Raw genomic sequence first — 15932 nt, 5'->3', positions numbered from 1 at the left:
GGCCAATATTAAAGTTATTATTTCAATCATTATTAGTTATTACAGCAGTGAATGAACTCTGTGTCAAATACTGAGCTTCAGTAAAGATTCAAGCTGCATTTATTTATATTTCCTGTCACCTTAAATCTTCATTTAAAGACAGGTTCCTTTGACACTGTATATATAAATGTATTATATATAAGAGACAAATATTGTTCTTTCAATATGTTGGCATTACTAAATTTGTCTCAGTGCTTACTTTAAATATCCATGAAATCATCACATTTTCTGTAAGATTAACCCTTGGTAGAACCTCAAAAATCCATCCTGGTCCTCGGGACCAAAAATGGTCCCAGGTTCACCCAAGGATTTAAAGGTGGAGACAAGTGCAGGTGTAGCTTTAGGAGTCCTGCTTCGTCACTCCAGCAGGTGGCGGCACTGCATCTCGATGTTTGCGGTAAACCACCATAGAAGAAGAAGAAGAAGCAGGAGGAGTGTCCGGTGGACTTGTGGCAGGAGCCGGTCAAATTAGTGTGGGGTCTAAAAGGTAAACAGGTGAGTCCGCGCCTCGTTTTTACCGGAACTCGCTGAATTCACGAGGCTAAAGCAGCTCGGGCATTAGCATTATCCCGAGCCGACACTCAGTTAGCTTTTGGCTAACCGCGTGCTCCTTAACCTTCAGTCACCAGGAAATCCTGTAGCACTGTCCTGACATCAGCTGTGTGTGTGTGTGTGTGTGTGTGGGGGGGGGGGGGGGGGGGGGGGGGGTGTCTCTTCGGCTGGTGTTTTAGTGTGTTTATTGTCATTTGTCCTGTGACGTAACAGCGTCGTGACGCGGTCAGTAACAGGTGAGGACATAAACTCACCTGAGAGTTACTGAAGGTCTGGGGTCTAGGTAAGGCAGTGTCAGGTGGGTTTAACTTCACAAAAACAGGAAAAATCCCCAAAGACGATTAAAAGGGTAATGAGTGTATCAAAGACCAAGATTTTACATTTAAACTAATTATTTATTTATTTTATGAATGTCAGAAACTAATAATAACACGTGATGATAATGGATTTTATTTTGGTAAGTTTTTAAAACTAAAATAATGTTTTGAGCTTAACGTTTCAGTGTGTTTCTGAAGTCAGACTTCAAATAAAATAAGCGGATTTAAAGTTTAATAGACACAAGTGAAACATGTTTTATAATCAATAATTTGACAGATTAATGATCAGAATAAATAATATGATAAAATAATCTGGTCTTCCTGTCTTATAGCAGGTGGTGGAGATGTTGGGGCTGCGGTGCATCATGGGTGACCTGCGAGGAGGAGCGGCACTCCGGAGGACGTTTGTGTCTTCGGCAGTGCTGAGTTCGAGGTGGCGGCTAGCACCGCAGGACAGGCTCCCTCAGGCTCGCTTCCTCTCTGGTGATCGGGACTCGTCGCCGTCAGTAGTGGCTAAAATGAAGCTGCGGACTCGGCTGCTGGTTACGCTGTTGTTCGGCGGTGGGTTGCTGGGTGTGTGGTGGTTTGTGCACTCAGAGAAGCAGCAGAAGCTGCGGCAGCAGCGGGTGGAGCAGCTGCGGCAGGTGGCGCTGGGGCAGGGCACTTTCAGCCTCATGGACCACACGGGGTGCCGCCGGACGAAGAGGGACTTCCTGGGCAACTGGGTGCTGCTGTACTTTGGCTTCACTCACTGCCCTGACATCTGCCCCGAAGAACTGGAAAAGCTAAGCACTGTCGTGGTGACTCTGGACCGCGATGCCTCGCTGCCGCTGGTGCAGCCCCTTTTTATCACTGTAGACCCAGAGCGGGACGATGAGGCGGCGCTTGCCCGGTACGTTAAAGACTTCCATCCCCGGCTGATCGGGCTGACGGGGACGGTCGAGGAGGTGAAGCACGCAGGGCGGGACTACAGAGTGTACGCCAGCGCCGGGCCCAAAGACGAGGATGGCGACTACATTGTGGACCACACTATCCTCATCTACCTTGTCAGCCCTGACGGCCTCTTTCTCGACTACTACAACAGGATGAAGAGCGCTGAGCAGATCGCCGACAGTGTCCGCAAACACATCAAAAACTATGCCACGCTGTGAGCGCTGGCTATATAGCAACCAATTACAGACTGTTTTCATAACGACCCAACTCACAGCTGGAGGATAAACTGCTTCTTGTCCTAAAACGGGACACTTCTCCATGGTAACACAGAACTGTAAACGTGTTTGAAGTGAAAGTTTGTCAATAATAACAATGTGAAAATCCCGAGAGCATGCTCCCTCACTTCCTGTCTCAGCCTGATGGTTTCAGTGTGTGTGTGTGTGTGTGTGTGTGGCCAGGTGTCAGGAGAGGAACACACACAGATTTCCTGTTTAAGGTGTTCCTCTGGTGACACCTGGACAGACTTCCTGTTCCTCAGACAATTGAAGCAGTCTGACTGCTTCCATGTGGAGCTGAGATGTTTATCGGGTTAAGTTTACTTCTCTCTTACTCAGTGTGGATGAAGTGTGTTTACAGCTGGAAGTGCATGCTCGGGCATTTCCTCCAGTCTGTCACATAAATGGCAGTGGGACATGCTCTCTGAGAAAGTGTCAGTTTTCAGAGTTAAAGGTCAGATTGGCCTCAGGGTGTGAGGACCTCGCCGATTCCTGTGAACAGGTCAGTGATAGGGCAGATAATGTAATGATGCTGGTCACATGGAAGCTGTGATCAGCTGTAATGTTGCTGTGGAAACAAGTTATATTATGGCGGACTTTAATGAAGCGTGAGTGACAGACAGGTTCTTGTCAGAAGGTCGTGCGTTTTTGTTTTTTGGCTTTTGTTACCATCAGATTTTCCCCACAGACACAGAGTGCAGACAGTGACAAACATTTTATTACAAAAATTGAATAACATTGATCATCAATTAAACGTTACATGATGATGTCAGAGCGGCTTGTGCTGCATTCAGGCCTTCAGCGTGGCAAATCTGTCCGTCGCTCTGTGCGTGCTCAGTAGAGTCAGAGCCATTGTGTCCAAACTTCCCTCCAACCCGGCACAACTGTCGATCTCCACCGTGTAGTCGTTTGCCTGCAGGAAGTAGAGAGTCATGATCAGCAACCAATCAGCTGCAGCCATCCATCGACAGGAAGTGAAGACTCATCAGAACAGACTTTAAACCTTCTGACGGTGTCGCTGATCAATAAAGTGATCAGACAGCTGTTCTGTTATTGATCAGCGAGCTCATCAGACTCTCGTCTGTCTTTAACCAGCTCAGAGGATTTAAAGAAATAAAAGCACCACTTCTGTCATGGAGGATTTTCAAAATAAAACTTCAGAATAAAACCATCAGACTGATCCAGTTTCCTGTCCTTACCTTTTTCACAGCTATGCTCGATAGGGGTGGGTTAAAAAAAAAAAAAAAATCAATTATCCTATTTAAATCGATTTCAATTTGAATAGTGTATCAATCCATTAATTCCTGAATCGATTTTTAAATATAAATGTATTTTGCCAGAAACAACAGAATCTCAGGTTAAAGCTCACAAAACTATTTCAACCACTGCCAAACAGTTAAAACAGCAAATGAGAGCAGGTAAACGGCACATGCGGACATGCTGTCGTTGCTGAAAGCTGACATCTCACAAGTTCTGAAGCTGCAGGTTTCGTCACTCTCTGACCAAAATTCATTGACGAGCAGCAAAAGAAGATCCAAACTATGCTCTGTTTGAAAAACATTGTCATGAATTCCCTCTTTTGCGCTCAGGACAATTAAAAAAAAAAAAACACAAAACACAAAACAAAAAAAACAAACAAACAAACAAAAAAAACCACACTTCCTGCACAGCTGCCTCTCTGTGTATTCAGAGACCACCTTTGATGAATTCTCACAAGTCTTAGCTTTGTTTTTATGCATAGATATAAATATGCATAAATATGTATATGTACTGATAAAAGATCAGAATTAAAATATTTCTTGAGTCTAAATTAAATTGAATCCAATCAGTCAGAAATCAGTGACGATACCCCGCGCTAATGCTATAGTGCAGTGGTCCCCAACCCCGGGGCCACGGACCGGAGTCATTTGGTACCGGGCCGCGAGAGTTGAGACTCGGGTGTGAAATGTGTGGTTTTCAGGGTTTTGAAGCATTATTTTGTTATCGTTTTTTTTCGTTAACTCGGTTTTCCTGGGTCTTTTCACGTGTGCAGGGCTCTAGAGTGCGACCAATTTGGTTGCAAATGCGACCAAATTTTTCAGTGGTGCGACTAAAAATAAATATTTGGTCGCACCTGTGCGACCAACTGTTCGGGTAAGAAAAAAAGAAAATCTCTGCAACTCTCCGTGTGGTCAACAACAGACACACATTATGCCCCTATCGTGGACTAAACCAATCAGAGATAGTCAGGGGCGGGACCTCTCTGATTGGCCGTGGTTCAGTTGAAAGTGCAGGTGGAAGAGAGAGGTGAGTAGCTTGAATAAAGCGATATCAATTCATTAACGGATTCCACTCTATAGATGTAAACACAGAGCGGACCCGACGCATCAGAATCAGCTTTGTCTTTCTCACCCGACGGCCCGAACACGGACACACTGTCGGAGCTTAGCGATTCTGATGCGTCGGGTCTGCGCTGTGTTTACGTCTTTTTTGCGCTGATTCTGAGCTGCAGGTTTTGTCTCTCTCCAACCAAAATTCACCGAGACAGCAGCAAAAGAAGCAGCAAACTACGCTTCACATTTGATCAATGTCGTCATGAATTCCCTCTGACTTCCTGCACAGCTCTCTCTCTGTGTGTACTTCAGGAACAGTTTCCCGTCTCAAATCTCTGTTTTCTGCATTATTCATTCGCTTATTACCCACCAGTCTACCGTTGTTTACAGAGCTGTCTTTTTCTTTTTTCACTTAAATGACCTCGGACAAGAAAGCCTAATTTCTGCTGTTTAATACTGAAGAAATTTAAACTTCTTAAAATTATACAAAATCGCAGAATATTGCAGAATATTTTTAAGGTTATCTGGTATAAAAAGCCAGACCAGGAAAATCTCCTTCATGTTTTTCTGTGTTTTATTCTCAGTTACTTTCACACAAAGGCATCTGCTGTGATGTTCACACCTCTGATGAAGTCTCATGTGTATCAGTACTGATAAATGATCAGAATTATAATAAATCTGACTGTCTGAGGCTAAATTGAATCAAACCAGGACTTTGAGAACCGGAATCAAATGGATTATAGAAATCAGTGATGATACCCAGCCCTAGTGAGCAGCCTAGGCCCGACAGAAGTGGATGTAGCTGTGGGTAATAAGAACAGATGAAAAGAACTATTGATAACTTTTTTGTTAAGTTAAGGCCTGATCCGTCTGAAATTCATAGCCAGTGCTCTGACACGGTGCCATCAGTCTTTGGATGCTGAAAAAGCACAGTGTATCCAGGAAACACATTATATGCTGCAATAAATGCACTGCCCAACTGTCCCCTCTCCCCACTGCCTTTCAGCAACAGACAGCAGCAAACAGGTCGTCAGAGGAGGCCAAGATGATGAGTAAGTTTAGCATTTTCTACAATATTGACAAAGCACTTTAAGCACAAGTTTGTTAGTTAATAATTTAGAAATGAATATTGTCTGTATGGACTTCCCCCCCAAAGAAAGTGCACATGTAAAACTGCAGTGATGAGCGATGCGGTTGAAAAGTGTGCGCCTAACTTTTTAAAGTTAGGCTTACCGGTGCGCCCATGTCACAAAGTTAGTCTAGAGCCCTGGTGTGTTATGAATAAATCTTCTTTTTTCGGTACCGGTACTAGTTTTATTTTGTTGTATTTATCCGCAACACCTTAAAGGCCGGTCCGTGAAAATATTGTCGGGCACAAACCGGTCCGTGGCGCAAAAAAGGTTGGGGAGCGCTGCTATAGTGGGTCTAAACACAGACTGTATATAAAAGATGGACATGGTGACATCATCTACTTCTGTATAAAGCCTGGACATTTTGTGTGGTCCCATGGTAAAAGCTCCTGACACTAATTGGACCAAACATGTTGTTTTATTCAGTTCGATGGGATGACCTCATCAGGAAACATTCAGCAACAGAATGTTAAACACCTGCAGCGCTGCGCTCATCCTTGTACCGAACTGTGTGTGTGCAGAGCCGTAACTATGACACCAGATTAACGTATCAATGCTGCAGTTTATTGTTTATGCTTTTTAGAGAATTTATCATCATTTGATGACATCCCTGACTGGAACAGGTGACACTCACTGTTTGGGCAAAACTAGTCACAAAACGCGCAAAATGCCTCCTTTGGATTTGAGTGTGCTCAGATCATTAAAGTAAGTGTGGTCTGATGTGTGTGATCTCTGTGCTGTTATTGGTTGATCACTGATGTCTGTGCAGATGTTTTACCAGCTGCAGGGAGGCCAGCAGGTACTTTGAGGCTTCAAAGTTGTCTAGACCATGAACGATGGCTGCAAACGTTCTGCGGCATCCAACGCCGCTCAGCGCTCTCACGATGCGGTCTCCGTAATCATGGATGTCAAATGCTGGGCGTTCCTCCTGGAAAATGGAGAGGTGGGGTTTAGAGTCAGAAGGGGTTTGAGTCAGAAGTTGGGTTAATTTACTGGACGGGGCTCAGCAGGTTTTACCTGCAGTGCCAACTCAGGGCGGATCTTCTCCTCCCAGTCTTTGACCCTCCGAGACAGTGCTGTCTCCTGAGTGTAACCACGACTGTTTACCACTAGCTGCTCCTAAATCCCACACACAAAGGGTTAATCAACTTCCTGCTATTCAAAATAAAAGCTTCACCTTCTTCACGACGGAGTTATAAGTAGTTTGATGTTTGTGATCATGGGTAGCTTCTAGCAGTAGGAACAAACCTTATAGGCTCCAAGTATGATTGATCAGAATGTACTGAACATTACTGAAGATAATAATATTGATCACTGACCACTCGCAGCTTCACCAGATCCTCGTAACTCAGTTCATCTCGGTGAGCTTCTGCGGACACAAACAGCATCAGATCATTACACACGTTCCACTGTTCCTGTATCGATACTGAACTGATCGATCAGTTTCAGTCTGAATCTGAAGCATTTTACCAGGTGAAATGTGCTCCGGGCCACCCAGAAACTCGGCTGGAACGTCATCGGGAAAGGCGTCGTGCTCGTTGTCCGAGGCATCATCATCCCCACCTTCAGACAGACATATCAGGCTTTAACGCAAACACACTCAAACAGCTTTTATGACCCTGAACTCAGACCAGCACTAAGACTGTTACCCAGCAGGTCCTGTCTCAACTCTTCCACAGGCTCCTCCCCCAGTTGGCCAGGCCCCACCCCCTCTGGCTGTAGGAAGGTCCTCTTCAGCTCCTCGTCAGACATCATCACGCCCTGGGTGACATAACAAATGTGATAGTAAAGAGTCATAATCTGACAATAACACAGTTTGACCCTGAAAAAACGACCTGAACCGCAGTTGATGTCACTGCTGACATCACTGTGATGTCAGCATGGATGATGGTGTGTGCGTCTTACGGCTCTTCTGTTGATCCTCTTCTGATTTTTGAGTTTGTCTTTGATTGTGCTCAGGTAGATGTAGTTGAGGTCTGAAAAACAGGAAGTCTCAGCTTCATTTAACAGGAAGTATAAATTCAACTCTTCAGATTAAAAGTCTTTTTCTGGACACAGAAATGTTTTCAGCCTATTGTAACCTGTAAATGTGGGTCCATTTTTCAACTTGTGCTCTGGAGGGTCAACTGAAACAAACAAACACAAAAAGGAAGTGACATGTTAACAGATAATGGGTCCACAGGAAGAACATGAGTGCTCCAAGCAGTTTGTTCTTACAGGTTCCTCTGAACCAGCTCCTGAAGTCCCGAAGGAAAGCGGCTCGTTTCCTTTTCCTCTTCCCGCAGTCGTCCAGCCCGTCGGGAACTCTGTAGCACTTCCCTGCAGAAGACACAAAACTCTGTAAGCGCCAGCAGACTGAATACTGAAACACGCCACGCGGTCCCCATAGTTACCTGGTTTCAGTGGTTTGTCCTCCTCAAGCATGGCGTATGGGTCATGGAACGCCCAAACATTCACCTGAAGAAAAAAAAAAAAGATGTTTCATAATGAAGCTCTAGTAAAAAGGTAAAATTTAATGAATCTAGTTAGAAAACAAAATGAGAAACCGGAGCTTTATGAAAACTATTTCTTTCAAAATAAAAGTACTGTTGTGCTTTAAGTGTGTGAGATTTTTGACTAGAGGAAAATAAACGCTCCTGTGGCGAACACTGAGCTGCAATCTGGGGTATTAAAGCAGATTAACGTACAGCAGGAGGAATCGGCTCCTCTCTCCTCGGTTTGTTGGCTTCCAGCTGTTGCCTCTCTCGGATCATTCGACCATCACTCGGAGCCTGAAACACACCAACAACACCAAAGTTACACAAGGAGAAGAAGAAGATAAAGAGGTGGTGGCCGAAACTGCTCTGTGATTCTAACAGGTGAAATCTCCTCCACCTGCAATCTGTCCACATGCTCCTCCTCCTGCTCCATGTTGTCCAACTCTAAGGGGAGGAAATCGTCTGCTGCATCGCCTCCACCCTCCTCAGCATCAGCTCTGCCCATTTCAACATCGACTGGAACCACAGCATCTGAGCCATGAAGGTCAAAAGTAAAAAAATCAGAAACCAAAGTAGTGAAAGTCAAGACAAAAAAAAAAAAAGGGAGAAAAGCGGGAGGAAATGTGTCATGAAGGACTGAACAGGTGAGGTGAGGTGTACCTGGGGGCTGGGTCTCTAGTTGAGCGAAGTCACTGGGAGGCAGGGAAGTGGAAGCAACTGATCTGAATGTGAGCAGGATCATGTCGCCCTCACCTGGGACGAACAGGTTGATCCTGAAGTCCTTCTGACTGCACAGGATCTCACCTTTCACACTGACACACAGGCACAGAACCAGGTGAGACCTCATCATCGGGGAGCGGGGCTTAGCTCTCATTTAGTTGCTGTGCGAGATCACTGACCTGATGAGGGGCAGTTTCTTTTTCTCTTGGGTTTCAGGTGCAATCAGAGACTCCGGAGGAAGAGGCGGCACGTCCACAGTCTGCATAGGTCAGAGGTCACAGGCAGAGGTCAGAGGCCAGAACGGGCTGCAGGTAACCTGACCTCAGAGAATCAAACTCACCGTGTTGGAGTCAGACCTCTCAGATCGGTCCGACACTTCCAGGTCCAACGCAGAAAACTGAAGGACACAAATGATGTTACTCATTTACACCCGAGCACACCTGACTTTGACAGGATAAAGGGTTACAAAAAAGGAGTAAAAATAACATGATACAGATTTAAAAAGAATTTCTGTGAAAATCTGAGGTCAAAGTTTATTTAATTTTTAATGATTAAAGGTTGAATCTGAAGAATCTAGATCATTAATAATAAATAATTAAAATAAAATAATTAATGATCACGATAAAGAATGATTTAAATTTAAGGTTCTAATTTTTTTAATATGATATGGTCAGTGACTGAATGAAGTGACTACGTTCCCCAGAATGCCCTGTGAGCATTGTTAGAGAATGGCTGTAACAGTAAAACCTTAACCCTGTGCTTGCTTTCTTTCTGACCTGTTAACTCACGTTACCTGAGGGGTACCTCAGAGCTTGGCTTCAGGTCCCCTGTAACTTGCTGTTTATATTCTTGAGCACAGACACCACATTTTCACCCAAAAAGCTTCACACTCAGTGACCTCAGACGCTTCAGTTCCAGCTGACCCTGACTTCCTGTCTGCTCCAGGACCGGACTGTTTCTACAGCTCGGCTCACTCTGCAGTCTCTGAGGGTTAAAGAAGGCCTTGGCTCTGGAGCAAGCTGGCTAATGACATCAGGCGCATAGCATAGAGTCAGGTGCTTCCTTTAAATCCCCTCTGAAAACATGTTTCATAGACTTTCTTTGAAGTCTATAAAAATGTCAGGTATCAGTTTTGAATTTTTAGAACAGAAACATTTTATACTTCTTTTCCTTGGTGCAGTTTATTTTTGAGTCTAACATCCAGCTCTCAAAGCACTTTATCGCCAGTGTGTTTAAATGAATGAAGCATCATGAAAGCTGAAAATCAAATCAGGGATGAAATGTGACTCTGGAAGTTTGCTCTCAGGTAAAGAACCACCTTTAACAAAAGCTGCCTGGTCTTTTTTTTTTTTTTTTTTACCTCCTCCAAGTTGTCAGCATCATGACTGCTCACTGCTCTGCCATCACCCTCCTGAGACTCTGTTGCCTGCTTGTTGCGTCTGTCGGGAGAGCACAAAGATAATGTGTGAACCTGCAGCAGGATATCAAACCAGCATGCGGGTGGAGTCATGCCTACTTCTTGTTCTTGTCGTTGATGTACTCCAGAGTCTGGAACACCAGGCTGTGCAGCAGCTCCACCTGAAACAGACGCAGATGCCGTCACATGACTCCATCACAGACTGGGCGAGGTCATGTGACTTGTGTGTGGCTCACCTTCTTGCTGTAGATGCAGGCGGAGCCCTGGATGAGCAGCGCAGCCTCTGCGAAGTTCAGCCTGGTTTTCCCACCATCGAAGGTGATACACATGTCATCCAGCTGCAGACACACAGACAGATGTTACTGGGTGGAGCTCAGCTTCACTCCATCAGGCTGTGACTGACTGAAATCCCACCTGGATCCTCATTTGTGTCTCTGTGGATCACCTGAAGCTGCCAGACCAGCCCTTTGTGAATGATCTGAACAATAAACTGACCCAGAGCAATTTGTCTGAAAGGCAGTTGTTACCTTCTAATTACAGCTCTGTCTTCTTCTGTCTGCATTTGAAGTACTGCAGAGCTTACTGCTAAAACTGACACCCTCTCCGTGCTGCTTTTACTCTTTACAAAGACACCCAGGGAGCCAGACTGACCCTGTAGGTGACCCTGTTCTGGGGCACGAACCACATGTTTGATGCAGAAGGATATTGCTGCCTTGTGTCAGTTTGTATGGAAGATGGAAGATGAAAGCTATCAAAGTAAGAGCCTCTGTGGTATAAATAAATTACCTCATCTAAGTAGTCGTTTAGCTCGGACGCCAGGTCGATCTCCCAGTTCTTTGTGAGCTCTCGGATCGGCTGGAGCAGGTGAGCATATCGGCTCTCTGTGGACTCCATCTCACCTGAAACAGGTAGACCCAGAACAGGCTGTGAATCCTGCGGGGTCTCAAACATGACTCCGTCTTTAAGCAGCTCGTTTCTCTGCAGTGCTCTGAGTTGCAGATGGAACGCTTTCTAATTTAAAACTCAAGCAAAGATTACTTTCATTCAGCCCAAATTTGATATAATAGTAGATTCATAAAAGCCTGTAATTTTGATCAGAGCGCACAGCTACAGCTGGACTGTACATATCGATTTAAGTATCGATTATCAGTTTTCATGGTGAACTCTTTGCATTCACCTGTCCTCAAAATCAAACAAAACTGCGTTATCGCTGCTGTGAATTATATTAAATAGCGTGATAATTGCTACGAGCTAAAGCCGCAAATACTGAAATCAGAGAGAACGAAATCAAACCAAAGTACGTTCAAAAATGTGATTATTTTAATCGCTGTAGCTAAACCGGTGATGAAAAGACAAACTTAACAAATTAACTTATTCTTAATCTAACGCCGAATATACCGGGACATTCCACTGTTTAGTAAACCGTGTTAATTAATCCTCTGTGAGGTCGATGTTTACATCAATCCGAATGAAATGTCAGATTTATCAATGAAATGTGGCGGAGCGTCTAAGCGACTGCAGCTGTCAAAGCTTGAACACTTGGCTCATTTAACTGCTCAGAGAATAAGCAGGTGTCGCTAACATGAAGCAGCGACGGTGTTTAAAGAGTAAAATCAGAGAGAAACTTACCGAAAAACCTGAGCCCAGCTATACCGGGGCTAACTGTTTGTAGCCGTTAGCACAACACTCAAAGTACCCGCGTTAAATTTCTTCTTCGCTGCTCTGGTCTGTGTAGCAGCTCCGCGTGCTGCCCTCTGGCGGTGCCATGGTGTGATACAGGCTGCCGGCCGCTAGATGGCAGCGTTGCAGTTTAAAGCAATGACTGTAGAAAACTTCTCCAGTCATTGGTTTAAAGAAACTGGGCGAGCTGCTGCCTGCACCTTGGGATCCGTTTATAAGAAATACAGATGATTTGGCATGCGCAAAACAGCGCAAGAGCAAAGCCAAGTCAAATAGTGAGAATTTGGACTCCATATTTCATATTTATATCTGCAAATATCAGGCTAAAGCCATATTCGTTCATTGGACTTATTTTGTAATATCACAGAATATTTAAAGCCCCTGTTTTATTTTTGTTTACACATGATAACAAGTTAAATAAAACCCTGTGCTACACGACTGGTGTAGGGTTAAAGGTTAAAGAATCCTAAGCAACAAAACAACAACAAAAACCAAAATAGTTAATGAATTAAGTAATCAGTAAAAAATGATCACAAGCTGTTTGGATAATCTTTTAGAAAAAATAAAACCATGAAGTGAGAAGTCATAATACTGTCGTGAATGTGTGCATTCTTCCTCATCTCACTCTTCTGGTGCTCAGTGCGAACACCATGGTCGTGTCCAAATTCCTGGACTGTATCCTCCTGAGGAAGCATTTGTAGGCCTATTACATTACAGCGACGTCACAAAGGCTGTCTGCATTCAGACTCCTCTGAATGCAGCCGACAAATGCGTCCTCCTTTTCCCTGAATTTGAAGGATGGGTCGGGTGTATCCTTCGTGGCCCACCATATCCCAGAATTCATAGCACGGCCTAGCCAAACTCCAGTTTTAAACAATGGCGGCCACTACTAAGTTTTTAATATTACTCTTTCTGGGTCACAAAATAAACTTTTAACATATTTTCAGGCTGTGTAAACTTCAAATATCTGCTCGGTTTATCAAGATATCACATATTTGCAAAAGTGCTCTGATGTTTTCAGAGACGTCTGTTACCCACCAGCTCGATAGCTAGCCGGGAGCTCGAGGGTCACTGGAGCCGGCAAACTCCCGGCACATCATTTTCAGATCACCGCGGACTTTCGCTACTCGGGTTAAATGTAATATATAAGTCACTTAGATAATGCTCTTTCAGTGTTTTATTTGTTCGTGAGTAAATCGGTTTGGCTGAGATTAAAGTTATTAGATTAGATTAGATAAAATAAAACTTTCCGGGTGGGTTCCTCCTTGGTTTTCACACAGCTGAATAAACGTCAAACAGAAGTGTGAGATGGTCGAGAATTGACACCAGTGTCCTGTTATATTTTAGATAGCAAGGAGCAGACAGCCGAGTTTATTAAACTCCACTGAGACAGTGGTAACGCAAATCTGAAGGCTAGACTGTCCAATTTCCCCAGCCGTTTACTTCCGGCCTACCCGACCTTCTGAGGACCCGGCCCACATAGACCGCGAAGGCCGGGTCCTCAGGAGGATGCAGCCCATGAATTTGGACACAACCCATGAACAAGTCTGCCCCTTGAGAACACCCCCTGTGGAGCAGGAAGTGCACTGAGGGAGGTCTCTGCTCTCCTCTGAGCCTGAAATTCCTGCTCCAGACCACACTCGCAATCCACCAACAGGTGAGGAGGGCAGGAAGAGTATTGAGCATCTGGCCAACTTTCAGAATAAAAGCCTTCGTGCAGACAATCAAAGCCATGTGAAGGACACATAAAAATGTGGTTTTCTTGGTTCCACCTGAGTTCAAATGTTGGTTACCTGGGCATGAAACAAAACAAGCAGTGAGGGGAGCCATGCTGCCGTGTGCCGTGACATCATCGGAAGCACACCGCTGTCTGAACTCTCACCATCACAAATCATATCTGCAGATGGAAACATGATGAGATTTCCTCTGCACACAGATCTGATTTCAGGGCCCTCAGTATGTGTGTGTGTGTGTGTGTGTGTGTGTATGCAACTCTTCCTCCACACATGAAACCAGTTTTTTGTTGTGATTTAATAAAACTTTATTTACAAAAACAACAGGTGATGTCATTAAGAAGCAATAATGATGATGATGATGATGATGGGCCTCAGGAAGCCTCCTCTTTGTCCTGCAGCAGCATTAGTGAGTATTATTAGTCTGAGAGGACAGCTGTAATTAATGCCTCTGAGAGGAGGATGACGGGGCAGCAGGAGCTAAATTTAACACTCCTAATTCAAGCAGCCGGATTTCTAATCCAGGAGACGACGCCCTCCTCCTCCTTGTCTTTCCTCCTCAGAGGTGTACATGCTGCTCGGGAGTCCCACTGTTTTACTTTCCCAACAGAGACGAGACGACAAAGGATGCAGACTGGCGGAGAAACGTCGTCACGGCCCAGGAAGAACACTTCTGGAAAACATCTGGCCACATGTGATTATGAAGAATAATCCTCCGATAAACTCAGAGAAAACAATGCACACAGCGGTTTCCCAGCAACACCCCATCCCCATTGCACTGCGCTCCTCTTCATCGTTTATCTCTTCCACTGGAGCACCAACAGATTACTGAGATGCCAGCAGCTGCACGCCATTCTTAACCCAGCACAAAATGTCTCAGAAAAGCTACAAACTAACAGGTAATGCTGCAGTGGCCACAGCCATCCTTTACATAGTCTTTGGCTAATAACACAGAGCGTCTGTCAGAAGAAGGTGTGACTCTGCAGCAGAACATCCTGGACTCAGCTGTAGGTTAAGCTGAGGCATGTGTCGCAGTCATATTTGCCTGCTGTGCTCCATCACACCTGCAGCAAGAGTGAACACAGAGACTCCGCCCCCACAAACACCACCGTGTGCACATCACCTGATAACTCATGGTGTCAGCACACAGGTAAATCTAATCAGCATTATAATAATAATCATTCACAGTTCACAGCATGTTAACCTGAACAGCTGCAGTTCCTCTAACTTCCACCAGAGGCTCCCAGCCTGCATTGTTATGGGCGTGGCCTCTGTGACTGACAGGTGGATGGTGACACAGGCTGCTGCTGATTCACCAGAAACCCAAGGGTTACATCATGTCCATCTTAAATATACAGTCTGGTATCTAGAACACGTTCCACAGCAGGAGGAGGAGTCTGCACCTCTGACCTCCAAACACCTGCCATGGATGAAGAGACAGCGCAGCGAGCGGCTTGAGTAAATGAGGAGGTGTGAATCTCAGCGAGTGAGTGGAGTGAAGATCAGCACTCTCCTCCTCCTCAAAGGTTAAACCAACGGTCTAACCGCTGTACTCTGATTAATGCTGGAACAGTTCTGTAAATGGACTTACAACAAAAGTTTCAGTTAAGAAGTCTGTGCAGGGTGAGAGTGCACCACGTGGCATGCCATTGGACGTCAGTCCTGTTATTTTAATTCCCATTGGATGAGAGCATGGATGGGATGAGTGGTTTAACTGAGGTATTTTATGCGTTTTGGGTTTAAATATTGATCTTTGACTTCAAAGTTTCAGTCTCTTCTTCTTCTGCAGGTTTTCAAATATTAATGTAGTGATGCCAGTGAACCAGCAACTCATAATGAGCCAATCAGGAGGCTGAAAATCAAACCAAGGGTTTTCTGCACTGCTCAGATTAATTCATGATGTCCTCTGATTTGGTTTCATGTTGTTTGCGCTGGTTTGCGTCCAGTTACACTCAGGCTGGTAGTTTTTGTGTGTGGTTGCAATACAAACAGCACGGGGAGGATAACAAGGAAGAGGTGAACTCAGTCACAGCCAAAAACCAGAACAGGAAGAAGACATAAAAACACCACCAAACACCAAAACCCTTCAAAATAAGACAGGAAGTAAACGAGGGAAACGGGAAAACAACTGTGTGAAGGCTTGGTCCTTACACTGGAAGTGTGAAGCACAAGCATACAGATGGTGAAGTTTCTCCAGAGTATAATCCAATCAGATAATCTGCACCTCTGCCTCTTCGACCTGCACCTTAAAGTCTAGAAGAAACAGAGTGAACATGAAGCCTGCACTGATAGAGAACAGATATGAAGCCCAGCAGTAACACACAGTTACTCTAAGCTCTGAAATCAA

The 15932-nt window shown here is 44.8% G+C and overlaps 2 protein-coding genes across 4 annotated transcripts; one reads left to right on the top strand and one right to left on the bottom strand.

The window, feature by feature from the left end:
* Positions 1–463: 463 nt before the first annotated feature.
* Positions 464–3778, top strand: sco2 (synthesis of cytochrome C oxidase 2). 3 transcript variants are annotated; one of them, XM_087830759.1, is made up of 2 exons: positions 464–526; positions 1241–3778. In XM_087830759.1, exon 2 carries the CDS (start codon positions 1253–1255, stop codon positions 2057–2059), a length of 807 nt encoding a protein of 268 aa, XP_087686885.1. In that variant the 5' UTR covers positions 464–526; positions 1241–1252; the 3' UTR covers positions 2060–3778. The 3 variants fall into 3 exon arrangements, with proteins under 3 accessions (XP_087686885.1, XP_006781122.2, XP_087686884.1); XM_006781059.3 differs by having other exon boundaries at positions 464–534; XM_087830758.1 differs by having other exon boundaries at positions 474–534; positions 1244–3778.
* On the bottom strand, positions 2804–11890 carry ncaph2 (non-SMC condensin II complex, subunit H2). Its single transcript, XM_006781058.3, has 20 exons — positions 11802–11890; positions 10959–11071; positions 10409–10510; positions 10272–10333; positions 10116–10194; positions 9096–9152; positions 8935–9014; positions 8696–8847; positions 8433–8566; positions 8246–8329; positions 7952–8015; positions 7776–7877; positions 7640–7684; positions 7464–7534; positions 7208–7319; positions 7029–7121; positions 6878–6927; positions 6576–6677; positions 6337–6486; positions 2804–3029 (listed from the first exon to the last, which is right to left on the bottom strand). Exons 2-20 carry the CDS (start codon positions 11064–11066, stop codon positions 2907–2909), a joined length of 1770 nt encoding a protein of 589 aa, XP_006781121.2. The 5' UTR covers positions 11067–11071; positions 11802–11890; the 3' UTR covers positions 2804–2906.
* Between the last annotated feature and the right edge of the window lie 4042 nt (positions 11891–15932).

This window comes from Neolamprologus brichardi, chromosome 17 (assembly GCF_056152115.1).
Source record: "Neolamprologus brichardi isolate AB-2024 chromosome 17, ASM5615211v1, whole genome shotgun sequence".
NCBI classification, from domain to species: Eukaryota; Metazoa; Chordata; class Actinopteri; order Cichliformes; family Cichlidae; genus Neolamprologus; species Neolamprologus brichardi.
Note: the sequence above shows the minus strand (reverse complement) of the source record. Positions and strands in the feature narration are given on the sequence as shown.